The 16,519-nt window shown below is 39.2% G+C and overlaps 1 protein-coding gene across 14 annotated transcripts in view; it reads right to left on the bottom strand.

Moving 5' to 3' along the window:
- Nucleotides 1-16,519, bottom strand: part of fcho2 (FCH and mu domain containing endocytic adaptor 2) — a 66,246-nt gene that overhangs the window by 3,521 nt on the left and 46,206 nt on the right. For 4 of the 14 annotated variants that reach the window (XM_088071510.1, XM_088071513.1, XM_088071511.1 and 1 more), the window contains 10 exons: nt 13,232-13,738; nt 12,675-12,796; nt 11,397-11,754; nt 11,064-11,123; nt 9,026-9,137; nt 6,016-6,171; nt 5,130-5,262; nt 1,853-2,052; nt 1,612-1,676; nt 39-203 (listed from right to left, as the gene is read on the bottom strand). In XM_088071510.1, the coding sequence (XP_087927636.1) occupies nt 39-203; nt 1,612-1,676; nt 1,853-2,052; nt 5,130-5,262; nt 6,016-6,171; nt 9,026-9,137; nt 11,064-11,123; nt 11,397-11,754; nt 12,675-12,796; nt 13,232-13,738 (1,878 nt within the window). The remainder of the gene's footprint in view (nt 1-38; nt 204-1,611; nt 1,677-1,852; nt 2,053-5,129; nt 5,263-6,015; nt 6,172-9,025; nt 9,138-11,063; nt 11,124-11,396; nt 11,755-12,674; nt 12,797-13,231; nt 13,739-16,519) is intronic. The other 10 variants (XM_088071515.1, XM_088071521.1, XM_088071522.1 and 7 more) reach the window with 6 other exon arrangements.

The following is a 16,519-nucleotide window of genomic DNA, read 5'->3' as shown; positions in this document are numbered from 1 at the left end:
GAATCAGCTACATACGGATGATCCGGCGTGCTGCATACCTGTGGCAAATCTCTTTTTGTTGAGAGAAAGTCTGTATCCAGCTCCCTGCAGCTCCATGTCCACTCCTGACAAGGTGCTCCCATCGTTCATGAACTGCACTGCTAGAGTGGTGGGGTTCGAGGGGCCGTCTGACAGTTCAAACTTGGCCCTCAGGGACCCGGCGCCTGGTGTCAAACATAAACAAAAGCGCCTTTTTACACTGCCTATTTGAGGCGGAAATATCACACCATTATGTTGTCCCACGGTTCTGTATAAAATGTATTATCGTTGAATACAGGTGACAGAGCTGCCTTGCTTTTAAGCTGCCACTGGAGGTGGTAACAGCGCCAAAAAGTCTGTATAAAAAGGACAGGTGGCCAGATGGGATCATGGGTAGGACGGGTGTGTATCTTGATGGCATGCTATGTTTGTTTATACGCAGCAAGTTAGCAGCTAATTCAAAGAGGAACGGCGGCAGTGAATGTCTGCAATTTGGGAAAACTGCAGGTCTGGGGGCTCATTACTCTCCGTGCAGAGGACAGGATCAGCCACCATATGACAGGGACAGTAAATGATTGTTACTGACATGTTAGGCCATTGCTATGGTTTAGAAAGCACTGCTGACCAAAATGTTTTTTGTCAAACCAGCGGCCGAAGCTGTTGTGTTAAATGTCACGCTCATAACACCTCTTTTGTTTCCATGATGCCGGCATGCTATTTGAAATCATACTGGATTGGAATGATGCCGCCGTCATTTGGTTCTGTGTAAAATGCAAAGGAGGGACTTAAGCCCGGTACACACTGTGCAATTTTGGACTGTCTCAGACGAAAGATGACCATTGTGAAAGAAACGTGCCGATATCTTTGGTTGTGGCTCTAAAACGGAGGTCTTGTGTCGCACAGTGAGAGAGGTTCAAGGACGGCTGTTGTCACGGTCGTGCCATCAAAGACATGCTGGAATAAAATTCTGACAGCGTCCGAAATTTGGGATGAGAATCTTACTGTGTGACTGCTGCTGACCTACATCTACTGACCAACCAACAGAAATGCAGCATGAAATGACACACTGATCAGCACAACACTGCTAAATGCTGATGCTAGTAGATGCTAATATTTACTTCGAGCTCTCGTTGCAAAACTTTTCCCAGCTTCGAGCACGTCCACATTCATGTCCTCCTCTCTTTCAGACTTATTTCGTCACATAAATGCCACTACAGTGAGGGCTCCATTTGTTTGTTTACATTTTCTCTTATCACTACAGCAGCGTAGATGGATGACGCACGCCGACAACGTTTTGTTCTTGCTTATTAAATCAGTGGACCTATGTCACTGCCTGCCATTCAGTAAGCCATGTCATCGTATAGTCTGCATGCATCAAAGTTGATGTCATACCGAAGTTTATTAAGATTGTAGCTGCACCAAACTTGTAAGACTGCAAAAATCTGAGAAGCTTTGGTGGCATCTCTATAGCACAATCTCCGTGTGAAAAGGGCTACATACACTCACTGGTCAGCAACGGGTCCACCTCATACACATTCTCTACAGGTAGGATTTTGAATGAGCTAATATCAAACAAAGAAGAAGATGACGTACCTTCATTTTCAGACTTTTCTGAGATGTCACTCAGCTTCCACAGACACTTATTCTGCTCTGCATTCCTGAAATCACAGAGAGAAAGATGTTGAAAGAAGGAGGAACTTATAACCCCCCAAAAAACAGCAGTATAAAAGATCCAGGTCCAAAGAAAGAATTTGCTTCTCATGTGAACTATCACAGAAATGCTTTCACGTACATTTTTTGTGCTCCCGTTGATATAAAAAGCTCCACATCTTACCAGATGGAGTTGGGCAGAGACTGCATGCCGGTGACTCCTCCATCTACAGGCACTAAGATCTGTACGTTGGAGAGCGGACCGGGGGACGCCATGGACTCTGGGTTGTAGCGGTAGTCTACCCGCAGCTCTGATGTAGTCGGTGTGCACTTCCAGTAGATGGCCAAGTTGAGAGGAGTGGAATGGATCCCGTCAGACTGCACCTGGACACAGCAGGGACGACAAAGCTGCTTTGAGTTTGAGCAATTAGAGCTGATGTCCCAAATGTCCTCAGCTGCGATGAGACTACATGACACCATGTTTAATGTCTGAATCTCAACTTATTACTGTCATACACTCAAACACTTTAATAAGACTTTCAAATACTTTTTAAGACTGAAGTTTGATGTCCTCTTAAATCCAAACTTAATGTGAGTCTTAATCACACTATAAAATTTTGCAAAGACTGAGGATCTTGAAGGGTCACTATTTGCAAGACTACAAATACTCCTTTTGAGATTATTTCACATCTTGCTCCTGGTGGAAAATATTACAACAAACTCTCTTTAAGAAATATGATAATTCCTTACATGTCAGCAAAAACACAGAACTCTAAAAACACAAGATAAAGGGTTTCACATGTCAAAAAAACATTTTTTAAAAATTTTTTTTTCACAGTACAAGATTACTGAGATTTGATCACATTCTTACACCTTCACAGAGTCTCGTCCATGTTAACCATCGAGCCGGTTTGCTGCTTCCTGTTTGGTGCTGAGAGAGTGCAGCAAAGCTCATGTTGAACTTCAGCATTTGCATGAGCCAAGAATAAAAGCTTTGGATAATATTAAACATGTCTGCTTTTACTGACTTTTTCAGCTTGGGCTGAATTTTATGGCCACCTAAAACCAAATGATCGAGATAATGGGAGTGCCCACCAACTGAGGTAAAACTCATGATTTTTTTTTGGCATTAGATTTTTGTTCATGACAGTGAAATGCTTGAAAAGTCGTTCGGTGTAAAGCTGGCATTAGAAGTTCAATTGTGACACTGTAATTTGGACACAATCACAATAGGTTGGTTTACTGTGTTGCAATTACAAATGCAAGCTGATAACAAAACTAATATCACTCAAAACATTAATTCTACTTTATCGAAAAGAGTTCTTTGTTTAGCTGAATCTGCCAATTCAGTTTTTACTCTACACCTCGATGAGCTTGTATTTCATTCTATTCCTAGATTTCTCACTACACCATAGCTTAACTAAAACTAAGATTTATTTGTCAAGAGAAATCATAAAAAGACAGGACTTGATGGGGAGGCACGATGGCCTTTTGTGGTTTGTGAGGTTGTGAGCCAAAAGGAGATCCAAGGCTCAATGCACGATGACAGTGTGGCCAAACCAGCTAAAGCTAATTGGACATTTCGAATTTAAAAACAAATATGATACAGGCTCCTTCTACTGTAACATAAAGTAATTTATCAATATTATAGAAAAAAGGGTTTACATCACTGTAAGAAAAACAAAATTGGAAAATGTAGGATTATAGCCTTTAAAAGGCAGAAAAATAACACTAAAAGAAAACTAAACAAAGGCTTCCTTATAGTCACAATACTTCACAGAAAATCTATCAAAGCAACATTGAGTGTAGAGTAAAGTGTCTATTATCTTTCCACATAATGTGTAGCTGGCATTTTCTGAATGGTAGATTTTCTCCTTGTTGAGAACCTGCAGCCTATATATAACTTTTTTTGTTCTTTTTTATGAGGACATGAAATATAAACTAATGCGATAGTGTAAATAAGCCAGTTTCAACATGTAAAACAAGCTTTTTTGGGTTTATTTCTACAATTATGTCATCCAGTGGTTGGCATTTCGCGTGTGAGGCTAAAGAATATTAAGACTGGGCCTAAAGTATACAGCTGAGGTTAGAGTAGTAAATTCAGTTATAAAGGCCGTTAGCGACCACAAATTAATTCAGTTCCTAACCAGTCCAGAAAGACTGTGTCACAACAAGCACACACAACAAGGATACCACTATTTAAATATTATGGAAATTACAGACAAACAGCATTCTAAAAATACTGTTAGATTGTTTCTTTTTAAAAGGATACTTTGCAGATTTGGTTGAAAATCACCAAAGTATCCCTTACACTTTGGAAAATGGCTATTGAAAGCAGCATATTTCACATATTAGAATTACCACCATGTCTCTGTGCACCAGTCAAGTTGAAGTTACAGTTTACGTCCATGTCTGTGAAAACAATGATGCTTCACACACATAAAAAAATCTTAACAATCAGCACAGTTTCTAAGGTGGACACCCAGGATTGGTGTCACCAATTCAGTATCCAATCAAATATCTTCCTTTCTGTTCCTGACTTATCACATTGTGTAATCGCCAGAAAAGTGTTTTAGCAGAATATTTTGATGTCACAGTGAAGTTTACCTTTGACCCTTTGGATATACAAGGTCAGCACTTTATTATATTATTCTATTAGACATATGTGTGAACTTCAGTCATGATTAGTGAATGAATTATTGAGTTATGGCCACAAAAATGTTTTATGAGGTCACAGTGACTTGACCTTTGACCACCAAATTCTAATCAGTTCAATCTTGAGTCCAAGTGGACGTTTGTGACAAATTTGAGGAAACTGTCTTAGGGGCTTTTTGAAATATTGGTCATGAGAATAAGACAAGTGCAAGGTCACGGTGACCTTGACTTTGACCACCAAATTCTAATCAGTTCATCCTTGAATCTAAGGAGATGTTTCTGCCAAATTTCAAGAATTTCCCTTAAGGTGTTCTTGAAATATCACATTCATAAGAACTGGATGGACAAAAGGTCACTGTGACCTTTACCATTGATCACCAAATTTGAATTATTTTATTGTTGGGTCCAAGTGACCATTTGTGCTGAATTTGAAAAATAATTAAGGAAATCATAAGATATCATATTCACAAGAATGAGACAGGCAAGGTTACAGTGACCTTGACCTTTACCCTATAAACCAGCAAAATCTTACACGTTTATAATTAAATCCAAGTGGCTGTTTGTGCTAAATTTAAAGAAATTCCCTCAAGGCATCCCCCAGATATCTTGTTTATGAGAATGGGACAAACCGTCTGCACTGCCTTTATTTCCACACTTGTCACTTTTTTACTCTCATCTTGTTTCTGCTTCTTTTTCAGTCTTGCTTGGAGCTTAAAACACTCTGGGAACTATGTTTTTAGAGGGCATTCTTTAACTATAGTTATTTTATCTGGATTAGGTCCTGGGCTCGCTGTTGGCTGACTGACCTGGTATTTTAGGATGTCTACATTATAGTAGGAAGCTGTAGGATTCTGTTCGGAGGCTTTTCTGAGGTAGGACGTCAGCGCTTGCATGTTGAACCAGAAGTCCTTGGAGTTGGAGTCACTTTGGGAAGGATCACTAGATAAAAAGACAAACAGTCAGAAAGATATACACAGACACACATATTCACTCACGCACAAGGAATAATTGGAGGCTCAATTATTCATTGCTCTTCCTGGCTTTGTGTGCAAAGCTCCAATAGCTTGGAAAAAATGACCCTGTTATATCCAACCAGCTACTAAATCATGAATTCCATTTAATTCAATTAGTCCAACCATGTGGTCCTGGGATAACCGAGAGAAAGAGAAGTGAAAAAAACATTAAAAAAAGATGTCATTTTTCTTTACTTTTTAAGAAAGGATATGAATTTGTCACATTAAATTTGTTTTTAAAAACGGCAGTTTTAAAATAGAAGCAACAAATTTAGTGACACATTGAAACTTGCACTTCATGTGAGGTAAAATATACATTACACACTGAGACTGAAGAGGTGAGGGGTAAAATGATGTACGTTAAGTGAAGCAGCTGTTAAATGAAGTTTGCTGTTCTTTGCTGTTTCAGAGCGTGAAGTATTTCAGAAGAGACATGGGCTGTTGAGAACCTGGCTGTTAAAGTCTGGTGGAAAATACTTCCCTGACAGCTTAATGATAGGTTTATGTCAGATTACTAATTGAATTTCCTCTCACTGACGCAGACTACATTTCCTCCATGCTCACTCAAATCACTGCGTCCAGATCCCTCTTTCACTTAACCACGACTCTGCAGAGCTGATAACTTGTTAATTTTTTCACTTGAAAAGCAGCCTGTTTGTATTTTTTCAGCACTGCTCACCTGTATAGTAGCTGTTGGTTGGGTAGGATCTGCTCCAACCTGCTGGTGTTCTTCAGTTTGAAGGTGAGTACAGCCGGGGAGGGGTTGGTGGTGAAAACCTTGATGATACCCATGGGGAACGACAAGGTCATGTCTCCTGTGATCTTCACAATGCACCTGTGGAAAAAAGCCACATGACTGTGAACTATGTCTTAGACAGCGCCTGTTGATTATTTTTCCCAATTCTTCAATAACCGTTTTGTTCAGAAAATGTCACTAAACTATGAAAAGACGGCCACTGCAATCTCTCAGTGCCTAAGTTTACATTTTCAGATCAACTATTTTGTCGGACCATTAGTCCAAAACCCAAATATATTCAATTTTATTCAATAAGCAATGACAAATAACAGAGAAAAAATACAAATGAACTCATCTAAGAAGCTAGAACCAGAGGCTGTTTGGGATTCTTGCTTGAAAAATGACACAAAAAAACACTATAACTATAAAACTACTTTAACTGAGTTCAAGCTACATTGGACACTTTTTAAGTCTTATTATGGATCACAATTGAACCTACTAATCCACTTTTTATATACAAAGGTCCTACCAAGCACGGCCGGCCTTAGACTTTTGGGGGCCCTGTGCAGATTTGGTTTCGGGGTGCCCCCCTTGTTGTAGTGTGCTGCCACTTCACATGGCACCAAACCAACATGTGGATTGTAAATATTACTTTAGGCACATATAATGTACAAATAAGCATGGAAAGTGGGACCTATTAGCTGAAACAGACTACAGTAGATATAGTATTGATCCATTACCCTCAAACCGTGTCAAAGGTCCTCTTAAAGGTCCTCCAGGTGTCATATTTTTAACTTAAATCATGGGCTGTGGTGCTGGCAAACTGTCAGAGAATAGCTTGTGAAGATACTAATGTGTTACCTACTTGTCTTGTTCATTCATTTTGTTTATCATATCAAATACAAGCGCAAAATGTGATTGCCAAAGAATGCTGGGTGTGTTTGTTTCATAGGTAACAGTAACTTCGGCTTAACCCCACTTCATATTTTTACCACGACTCCTCGTTTTTGAGTGCCACCTTGACCCTCAGAGCAGAGTCACAAGGGTAAGTCGTTGAAAACTGGGACTCTCCTGATATGTCCTCAGTATGCTGGAGTTACATAGAGACTAGGAATGTTGCAGGACATCGTATATATACCGTCCTCTGCAGTGGTGATCTCTCTTGCGTGGAAACAGGCAGCCTTTTGTGCTTCTCAGGATGCTCATGATTCATTCATAACTCAAGTTTGCTATCAATCAATAAACAAGTAATCAAATAAAAAAAAAAAAAAACACACTGCTTCATTTTAAAGCCATTATCAAGTCTGCACTGGAATTAGAGGAGAGATAACAAATGCAGCAACTTAGCTGCTTGATTTAAGTAAAATTTCGGACACAGTAATTTGTCAAAGTGCGGGACAACAATGTAATGTTGACTAGCTAGCTGGTGAGGGACTGAGACATGGGCGTACTAGCAGTTTCCTACAAAAGAAAATGGCCATGATGACCTGTGTCAACCATTGTATTAGGGGCCCATGTGGGTAATAAATGGGCTGAAAAATGGGCCCTGTATGGGAATGCCAACAGATTCCATATTGGCCCTGTGCCTATTGCCCACATGGGTGGGTTTACCCAAGTGGGCCCCTACCTACGTTGTCCATTTCACCCATCTCTGAGCTCAATGTTTTTCTGCTATTTGTTGAAAAAAAAAGGCACAAAACGTAGTCAGTTTTTGTTTAGGAAATTTTTATGACAGTACTATCTCTTGTTCAATGAAATTAATTTTTTCTAGGTGCCAACCAGAATATGGATGATGCACGTTTGTCCTTCTATAAATAACTGGATAGACGTGCCAGTGGAGACGTACGTGATGTAAAAGGTTACTTTCTCTTTGCATCTAAGCATGGACATTTTTGTACGGCTCTGGGAGAAATGGGTACGATATGTTGGGCCTCCCAGACCTGACTTTGTTGGAGTGGTAACTTGAGGGAATATTCCTAACTTTTTTTTTTACTGATTCTATTGGACTGCTTCAAGCATTTAATTTTATTTTATTCTACTTTATTTTGGTTTATCGCTACCTGTCCAGGATGTATTTGAAACGAAATGTTATATGGACAGATGTTAGCTAAGTAAAAGATGAAGGCAAGACTTTTAAGAGGTCATGGTCATTGGCTCATAGTGTTGCTGGCAGGGACACTGGTGACCAAAATGTATCACTATAACTTCTAAATGTTTGTTTTGGCTGATATAAAAATGTGCATTTGTCCCAGGTGTCTTGATTTTGTATAACTACAGATGATAACAGTATCTGTTTGTTTACTTTCAAATAAATAAAAACCTTAATTTAAAAGCAAAAAATAAGAAAAATATCTTTTCTGGGGGCCCCAAACAACTGCTTATATCACTTAATGGGACCCAAGGCCCTTTTCAAAGTGGATATTGAACACTTTGGGTCCCAGGTGTAACACATCTCCATTTCCACTCTTCTTAATAAACATCTGTATGCCTCTACAGTCTACAGTTTCCAGCGTCTTCCCTCAGTTGGGGTTGGCCGAGGCTGTGGTGGTTAACGGCCCACAGCGGGTCTCAACCTTGCACCGTGTCTCCGCTGCATTGCTTATGAAATGTTCCATTTACTAATCCCTGCAAAAATAAGCTTTTTGCACAGCAGCAATTTAACAGCAGTTAACCAATAAAAGGCTGTATGTTTTCTCTGCCCCAGACTATAATCTACCCCATGTAGGTTATCCACTCTGAAAGAATGGTGTCAGGCTAACACAAAACATTCCACACATGCAGAGCGAGAGGGAGGTACTATCTGCTAAATGCACAACCAAAAGGTTTGAGCGTGGACCAGACAACGTGTACCATAGAACTCATGTGTAGTTAAAGTTCAAATATGGACAAAAATGTGTATGCGTGCAGGTCCATGTCGGGCCCTTTGAGCAGCCGGAGGTCATGTGAGACTCACTTAGTAGGATCAGCTCCTTTGAAGTAAGCATTAACCGATTCTGTGAAGGCCACGGCAATGGGCAAAGCATCTTGGGATGCCAGGGTCACAGGGCTGGGACCGCGAGACGTCCCTGAGAATGAGAGAGGAACAGAGATTGAGGTCTGTTGACTCAGCTGCAGGTCAGACTTTCACAACAGCGGGGTCCAAAGCTCACATTAGAATTAGGAAGGTTTGATCATGCAAAGATGCTTTACATCATTCTGAGTTTTTCTATTATTGCATTTCAGGAGGTCAGTCATTCATACATTGCAAATCAGTACATTCTGTTATTTTTCAAACCAACAGAAATGAGGTAGGTTTTAGGGTGGGCGATATATCAAATAGGGCCTATACTCAATGTATTGCAGCTTGTTTCACGTGAAATATATAGAATGACTGCTGCAAACACTGAGTAAAAAAATGCCACTAAAATGAGAGACACAAACATAAAACAGGGCTTTCGCAGAGCTGCAGACTGTGATTATTTAGTTGCATTTTGCAACCATGGAGCACTAGTGCAACTTGCAAATACTACTAATATATGTACTGGAGTGCTGTTAGTTTGTTTCCAGCTTACAGTGAATTAATCATTATGTTTAATGGCTCTGCGGTAACAGTCAGGTAACAACAGGTAACTTAATTAGTGGTAGAGGCGGTAGTATGAGCAGGTAAGGCTGTGTGTTTTTGTATCTGCAGAGCTCCAATTGCAATTATTGAGTCACATTTTTGAACAAGAGCACCAGTGCAACTTGCAAATCTTTGTAATGTGTGAGCTGGAGAGCTGTTAGTTTGTTGCCATCTCTCAGTGAATGAATCCTCACTTTTAAAGGCGCAACAAGAACAGTTTCAAGTTAACAGCATGAACATCATGACTTGCAGTCTGAGATGAGCTGGGTTCTTCAAAATAAAAGCAAAATGGGTTGTGCTCTTATTTATTTAATTATAACAATACTTAATCTAACTCTATTATAACAATACTTTATTTGATTTCATTGTACCAGTACTTTATTTAACCCTCTGAAACTTGTTTTGACATCAGTTTTCTTGAGCTGCGTTCCAATGCCTTTCACAAACTATTTGACCCTTTGAAACCTGAGCAAACTGGTTTGATTTCTCTTGAAAATATGGGGGAAAAAGCAATGAGCAACTTGGCAAGAAATGTCCAACAAATTGTGAAAAATATGTACACGGTCAAAGGAAAATTACCTAAAAATTAGTTTTGATAAAGAGGGGAGACTTACTAGAAAATTATACACAAAATAGGGAAAAAATATCTGGAATACCATCTTTATAATCATAATTTTATTTTTAATAATGTTACAAAAAAAATAAAATAAAAAAAATCAGCACTTTTTCTAGGTCATTTTCTTGTATTTCTTTGCTATTTTGTTGCCAGCTTTTGGGCTATGTCTTGTTAAGTTGCTCAATGCCTTCTCCTTATGTTTTTGAAGGAAATCAAACCAATTTGCCCAGCTTTCAAAGGGCTAACATTATTATAACAGTACTTTATTTACCTTTACTATATGGCTGTAGCTACTTTATTTAACTTTACTATAACTGTAGTAATATAGTAATATAGTAGTATATTATAATTTATTTTAGTAGTCTACGCTAGTTTAGAGGAGATTTCAAAATACTGAGATATATATTATGTATTGCAATGTAGCCTAAAAATATTTTGATATTATCGCCCAACCCTAGGTATGTTTTAGAGTACATTGTGATACAGCTGCTTTAGTTTGAATTAAGGGGTTCAGACAGCATATTAAACTCAAGTCAATTCAGTCAATTCAATTACTGAATGATTCTGACAGTAAAATCTCATGTTAGGAAATTATGCTGTTGTCAAGAAGACAAATGTAAGAAACGGACCAGAAAAGGTGAACATGAAGAGCAAACAAGACAGAAAAACACAATCACTGCAAAGCAAGACATCCAGTTGTCTGTCCAGCCCATTACACAGACTGGTGTTAGTTTTACTTTGAGGAGAATCCTCTTGTATGAACTTCAACCATACCTGCTGGTGTTTCACACCGCTTCTCAAAGGTAGGCAGCTTCGCTATGAACACATCATCCTCTTTATGCCAAATTAAAAGGCATGAAGAAGAAAAGGAGGAGATAAACAAACCCAGAGAACACAAATGTGAGAAGAGATGATGCAGAGTAAGTCCTAAATGTGTGATAGTGGCAGGTGAGCCCTAAGCTCATGGAGCTGACTGCACAGAGATGAACGAGGAGCTAACAGGCCCTGATGATGACAGTCTCAGCATCGGTGGATTGTATGCGGAAGAGAGATGACCACAGAAAGGAGTGTCTCTTAGGGAAAACAAGTTTGGAAAGGCAGACTCACTCTGGCTTAGTAGATAGAAAGGAGAGAGGGAGAGCAGCTCTGGCTCTGGGGAGGAGAGGGGGAGAGCAAAGGTGTGCTCAGCTCCTGTAAGGAGAGGAGTGAGAGGAGAGGGAGAACAGCACATCGTGTTGCAGACACAAAAAGGTATGTGGCAGGTTGGGAAGGAGCTAAAGAAAAGGAGAACAAATAGTTCCAAAAAAAGGGAGTTCATAAACAGAGGAGGCTTACCAACAGTGGGGGTGTTACCGGCGCTGAGTGAAGCATTTGAGGACAAGGAGGAGGAGCTCTCTGCCCGGGCCAGCGGTGCTGTTGGAGGAGGGCTGGCGTTAGATGTCTTGGGTGGGCTAAACGGCCGTACCTGAGTGAAGGGAGTCACAAATAAGATGGTGGTACAATATCATTTTAACACTTTTGTGTCACTCAGTTCCATAAAAGTTGAGACATTGTGTAAAAGGTAAATGTAAATATTTTTTGACCTATATTCAACTTACTTACTTATACTTAATGTTCAAACTGATAAACTTTATTGCTTTTTTGAAAATATACACTCATTCTGAAATAGATGCAAACTTCTCTGGGCCCATGCTCACCTGAGAAGCACTGACACAAAGTGGAAGCGTGCTAACTAGTTCACATTTCAAATTGTTTTTGGAAATTATAGGCATCATGTTTTCCAGGCTAAAGAGGAAAAGGACCATCCAGACTGTACCCGGCCCAAAGTTGACAAGCCAGCAGCTGTGATGGTATGAGGGTGTGTTTATGCCCATGGCATGATGGGTAACTTGCACATCTATGAACACACCATAACTGCTGAAAAGTACACACAGGTTTTGGAGCAACATATGCTGCCATCGAGACAAAGTCTTTTTAGAGGACATCCCTGCTTATCCCAGCAAGACAATGAGACACATTTTGCACATGTTACAACAGTGTGGCTTTGTAGTCGAAGAGTGCAAACACTAAAATTGGCTGTCAGCAGTCCAGATCTGTCTCCCCCTGAAAATTCTTGGTGCATTATAAAGCGCAAAATACAACAACAGAGACCAATGGCAAAGAATTTCACTTTAAAAACTTTAAGAATTACTGTCCCAAGTTCCTAAATGCTTACTGAGTGTTTTTTGTTTTTTTGTTTTTTTTAAAGGGAATCACACACATTAATAAACACGCCCCTGTCTTTTTTGGGATGTGTTGCAGGCATCAATTTGTAAATGACTAAAAAACAAACAAAAAAAACAACAATGCCCTGACTTTTTCAGAATTTGATTTGTAATTACTCACAATCTCATTGATTCCTGTGAGTTTTCCAGTGGGGAGTTTGGGCCTGGAGGAGGGTCGTGGCGGGGGCACCAGGGCACCAGCTGTCAGTGGGGTCGTCGGTCGGTTTGGTACTGGCACTGGCACTAAACGGAGAAACAGTGAGTTTTACCAGTTGGTGACAGTTTAACAGCCTGTGAATCAGTTACAAACAAACATATGTACTTCATATGTACTTCATTCATGTGGATGCAAAACCATCATGCATCAAGACCTCTTCACCATAACAGCAAAACATGTTTACAAATCATAAAAGGAAACAAGTAAAACACATTCCAAAATTAATTTCACAAAAAGAAACTCAAAGACAAACATGTTGCAAACCAGGCCGTGAGTTAGATAAGCATGTCAGTAAAATAGAATAATGAAATAAAACAACAGAAAATAATGAAACTTCAAATGTGAAACAAATGCACAATATAAAAAATTTAAAATTAATTAACAAATATTAAGATAAAAGAAAACATAAACCTCCAAACCTCAGGCATAAGACACATCTCTAGCATCAGTAATAATGTTACCATTAAATATTTTGCTTGATGGAGCTGTTGGTATTGGCCTATCTGTAATCCCAGAGAAGACATCAGAGAGAGAGTTGCCCTCTTCTTTGCTGCCCGTTGCTTTGCAGTAAGCGTCGGCAGAGTCATCAGACAGGAAGCGACTTGACCTGCCGGAGCTGGACTGAGGCCTCTGAAGCTCCTTCACAGACGACCCGGAGCTCTGACGGCGAGCCGGAGCGAAATTATCACTGAAGGCGATCCACTGACTCTGGGACCAGGACACGGAGGAGAAGGCGTCGCTGCTCTTTGGAGGGCTGGCAGCGGCAGGGCTTTTGATGGGGTCAATTGGCTCGGTCGGCAGGGTGATAGGGGCACTCTGGGCCCTCGCTGGTACGGGCTTGAGTGCTTGGAAAGGGTTTTCTGGTGAGTCCCAGGGAGAGGATGTGGATGAGGAGAAAGAGGAGACATCTTTGGATTGTTGGCTCTCTGCCAGGGGGGGAGAGCGCTCCCGTTGTGTCACTGTCTCAGCTAAAGGGGGTTGATTTTATTGAAAGAAGCAATAAACATGACAATGCAAAGCAAAGTGTACTCATCAAACATTTAGTAACACAAGAAAATTACAAATTAGTCTCAAGACACACATGCTGTCCTGCTTTTACCTTTTAACAGTTTTCTTCCAGTATTTGTTAGAGTAGAATCCTGTCTGTTGTGTACTGGGATGTGTACTGGTTGTGTACTGGTTGCCATTACAGTGGTATTGTTATCTGACCTGCTGGGGTGACCAATCATACAGTGGTGTTATATCGCAGTGTTGTCCTTTTATTACTAAACTTGCTGCTTTCTAATGCAATCTGGCTTCTGAGCTGCTGAGCTATCTGTTTGAAAGATGAGTCAAACATCCGTTTAGCATGACCCTGGTGAGTTTAAATCACTCGGTAATGTTTAAAGCTAGTGATGTGTCACTGGGTTATCAAGTGATACAACAAACACTCAACCCTGTATTATATAAGGTCGGATGTTGATGATCTAAGATGACTTAAACGGCTGTCTACAAACAGAATTTCTTAGTTACTGCATGGAGCCAAAGCAACAAACACTTCTGGAAAAAAAAGACTTTTAAAGGATCAGTGTGTTGGATTCAGGGACATCTAGTGGTGACGTTGCAGGTTGTAACCGACTGAATATCCCTCTGCTAGCCCCTCCTTTTCCAAGCATGTAGAAGAACCTATGATGCCCTGCAGGTATGGTAAAAATGACAAAGGCACTTTCTAAAGTCAGTGTTTGGTTTGTCTGTTCAGGGCTACTGTAGACATTCGGTGATGCAACAGGGTTGACTTAATGGAAGAGGAAGCTCTCCCTGTGTAGATCTAATCAGCCCATTCTAAGGTAACAAAAACAACAATTCTTAATGCAATATCTTATGAATATTACATTCTCTTTCTGCAAGAGATCCCCCTAAATCTTACACACCTCTCCTTTGAGTCACCACCAAAGCAAGCACTGGTAGGGTTTTGTTAAAAAATGTGTTAAATGTATGTATATCCTATGTATTTACATACAGCATATATATATAAGCACAGGTGGGACCAAGTCATGGTTTTGCAGGTCAAAAGTAAGTCTTAAGTCTTTACACTTGAGTCCTGAATCAAGTCCAAAGTCCTTAATTTTGAAATTTGTAAATTTGTATCCTAAACAACTCATAATACCTTCTTCACCAAATGTAATTTCATTTTAACAACACAATAATAATATGTTAAATTTGCAAAAATCATGAATGTTTTTAAGATTTTGTATTTATTTGTCTATAACAAATTGAAAGTTACTGCATCTCCTTATATTTTTCAACCAGCACGTTTTGCAAACCACAAATTTTTTGTTGACCATAACGTAGTTTTTGTACACAAACAAGTTATCTTTGGTGTAATTTTTTCCAACTCATAAGTAACGTAATGTTAGTTCTCTACTACAACTTGATTGGATGCTGTCTGATTGGCTCAAACAAAATGAATCTGGGGGATTAAATGTGGTTTGCTGGGAATGAATAGTGGTAAAGTTAGCTGATTCAGGCCAAGTCATTGGTGTAAAGTCGAGCTGAAAGACTTTTTTTTTATTTTGTTGAGTAAAGCAATTTAATTTATGACTTGAGTCTGACTTGAGTCCAAAACATGTGCCTCGAGTCCACACCCCTGGTGTAAAGACTGCATTTGTGTTATCATTTTGTTGTTGGTTTGCTTTAATTTGTGGTTGGTATTCCTTAGTGTTGCAGTTCACCCTCTTTTTCAGACTAATAATTCTGCAGTTTAAAAAACAAAAACAAAAGAATCAATTTGAACTTTGATGACTTGGCCAGTTTGGATCTCTTAAAATTATCTTGTGGCTTTCAAAAACATAGACATCTCATTGCTGATTGCCAGACCTTTTATAACTGACAAAATCTGACAACTGGCATTTAATCAAATATAAAACACCTTTGTGTATTACAGTAGTGTGGTATAGTAGCCTATATTATTTAGCCCCTTAAATTGTTCCACACACAGTATGAGTTATGTTTTATAGCTAAAAGCAGCAGTAATTACATTTTATCTAAGCTTTAAAATAAAACTTCGTCAGAACCAAACCTTACACACATTATGTAGTTAATGTCTGTTATTTCATTGCAACAATTACTACTACATGTGGTTATTCTTCTAATCTTAATTTTTATCGGCTTAAATGAGGTGAATTATCTTTTCCACTTTTTATTTACTTACTTGGAAAATTGTATTTTTGATCTTGCACCCTCATTTGTTTTTGTACGCATTGCTATTTTATTATTAGTTTTTTTTATGTTCCAAAATTTGGTTGTGTCAAAAGGGGGCAGGGGAGGGGCTGCATGGGTTTCTGACATCTTATTTTATTCTGTAAACCTTTTATTTGGGAAGCACTTTTTGCTTAAGCTTGAAAAGGGCTATATAAATAAAGATGATGATTATTACTATTATTGTGATTATTATTACATATCTTTCTTAGAATATGAAAAGGGACTCATGGAGCATGTGCATCTACTGTAGCTCACAATGAGCTTAAAACACATGCACAAACTGTGTAAGCATAGTTTTTGTGTCTTTACAGAAATATCATGCATATTTGAAACTAAACTGCATCCTCTCACCAGCAATAAATGTGTAAAGCAATAACCCTCATTTTAGACAAACATTAAGGACACACGTCCTGATTGTTTAGGTAGAAGTCAGTCTGACTCTCACACATGTTCACAAGCATATAAGTAAAGAATATTTCAAAGTTTACATACGGAGAAGCAAAAATCAA

This window comes from Plectropomus leopardus, chromosome 20 (assembly GCF_026936395.1).
Source record: "Plectropomus leopardus strain MGB_pleo_1.0 chromosome 20, ASM2693639v1, whole genome shotgun sequence".
Taxonomy (NCBI): Eukaryota; Metazoa; Chordata; class Actinopteri; order Perciformes; family Serranidae; genus Plectropomus; species Plectropomus leopardus.
Note: the sequence above shows the minus strand (reverse complement) of the source record. Positions and strands in the feature narration are given on the sequence as shown.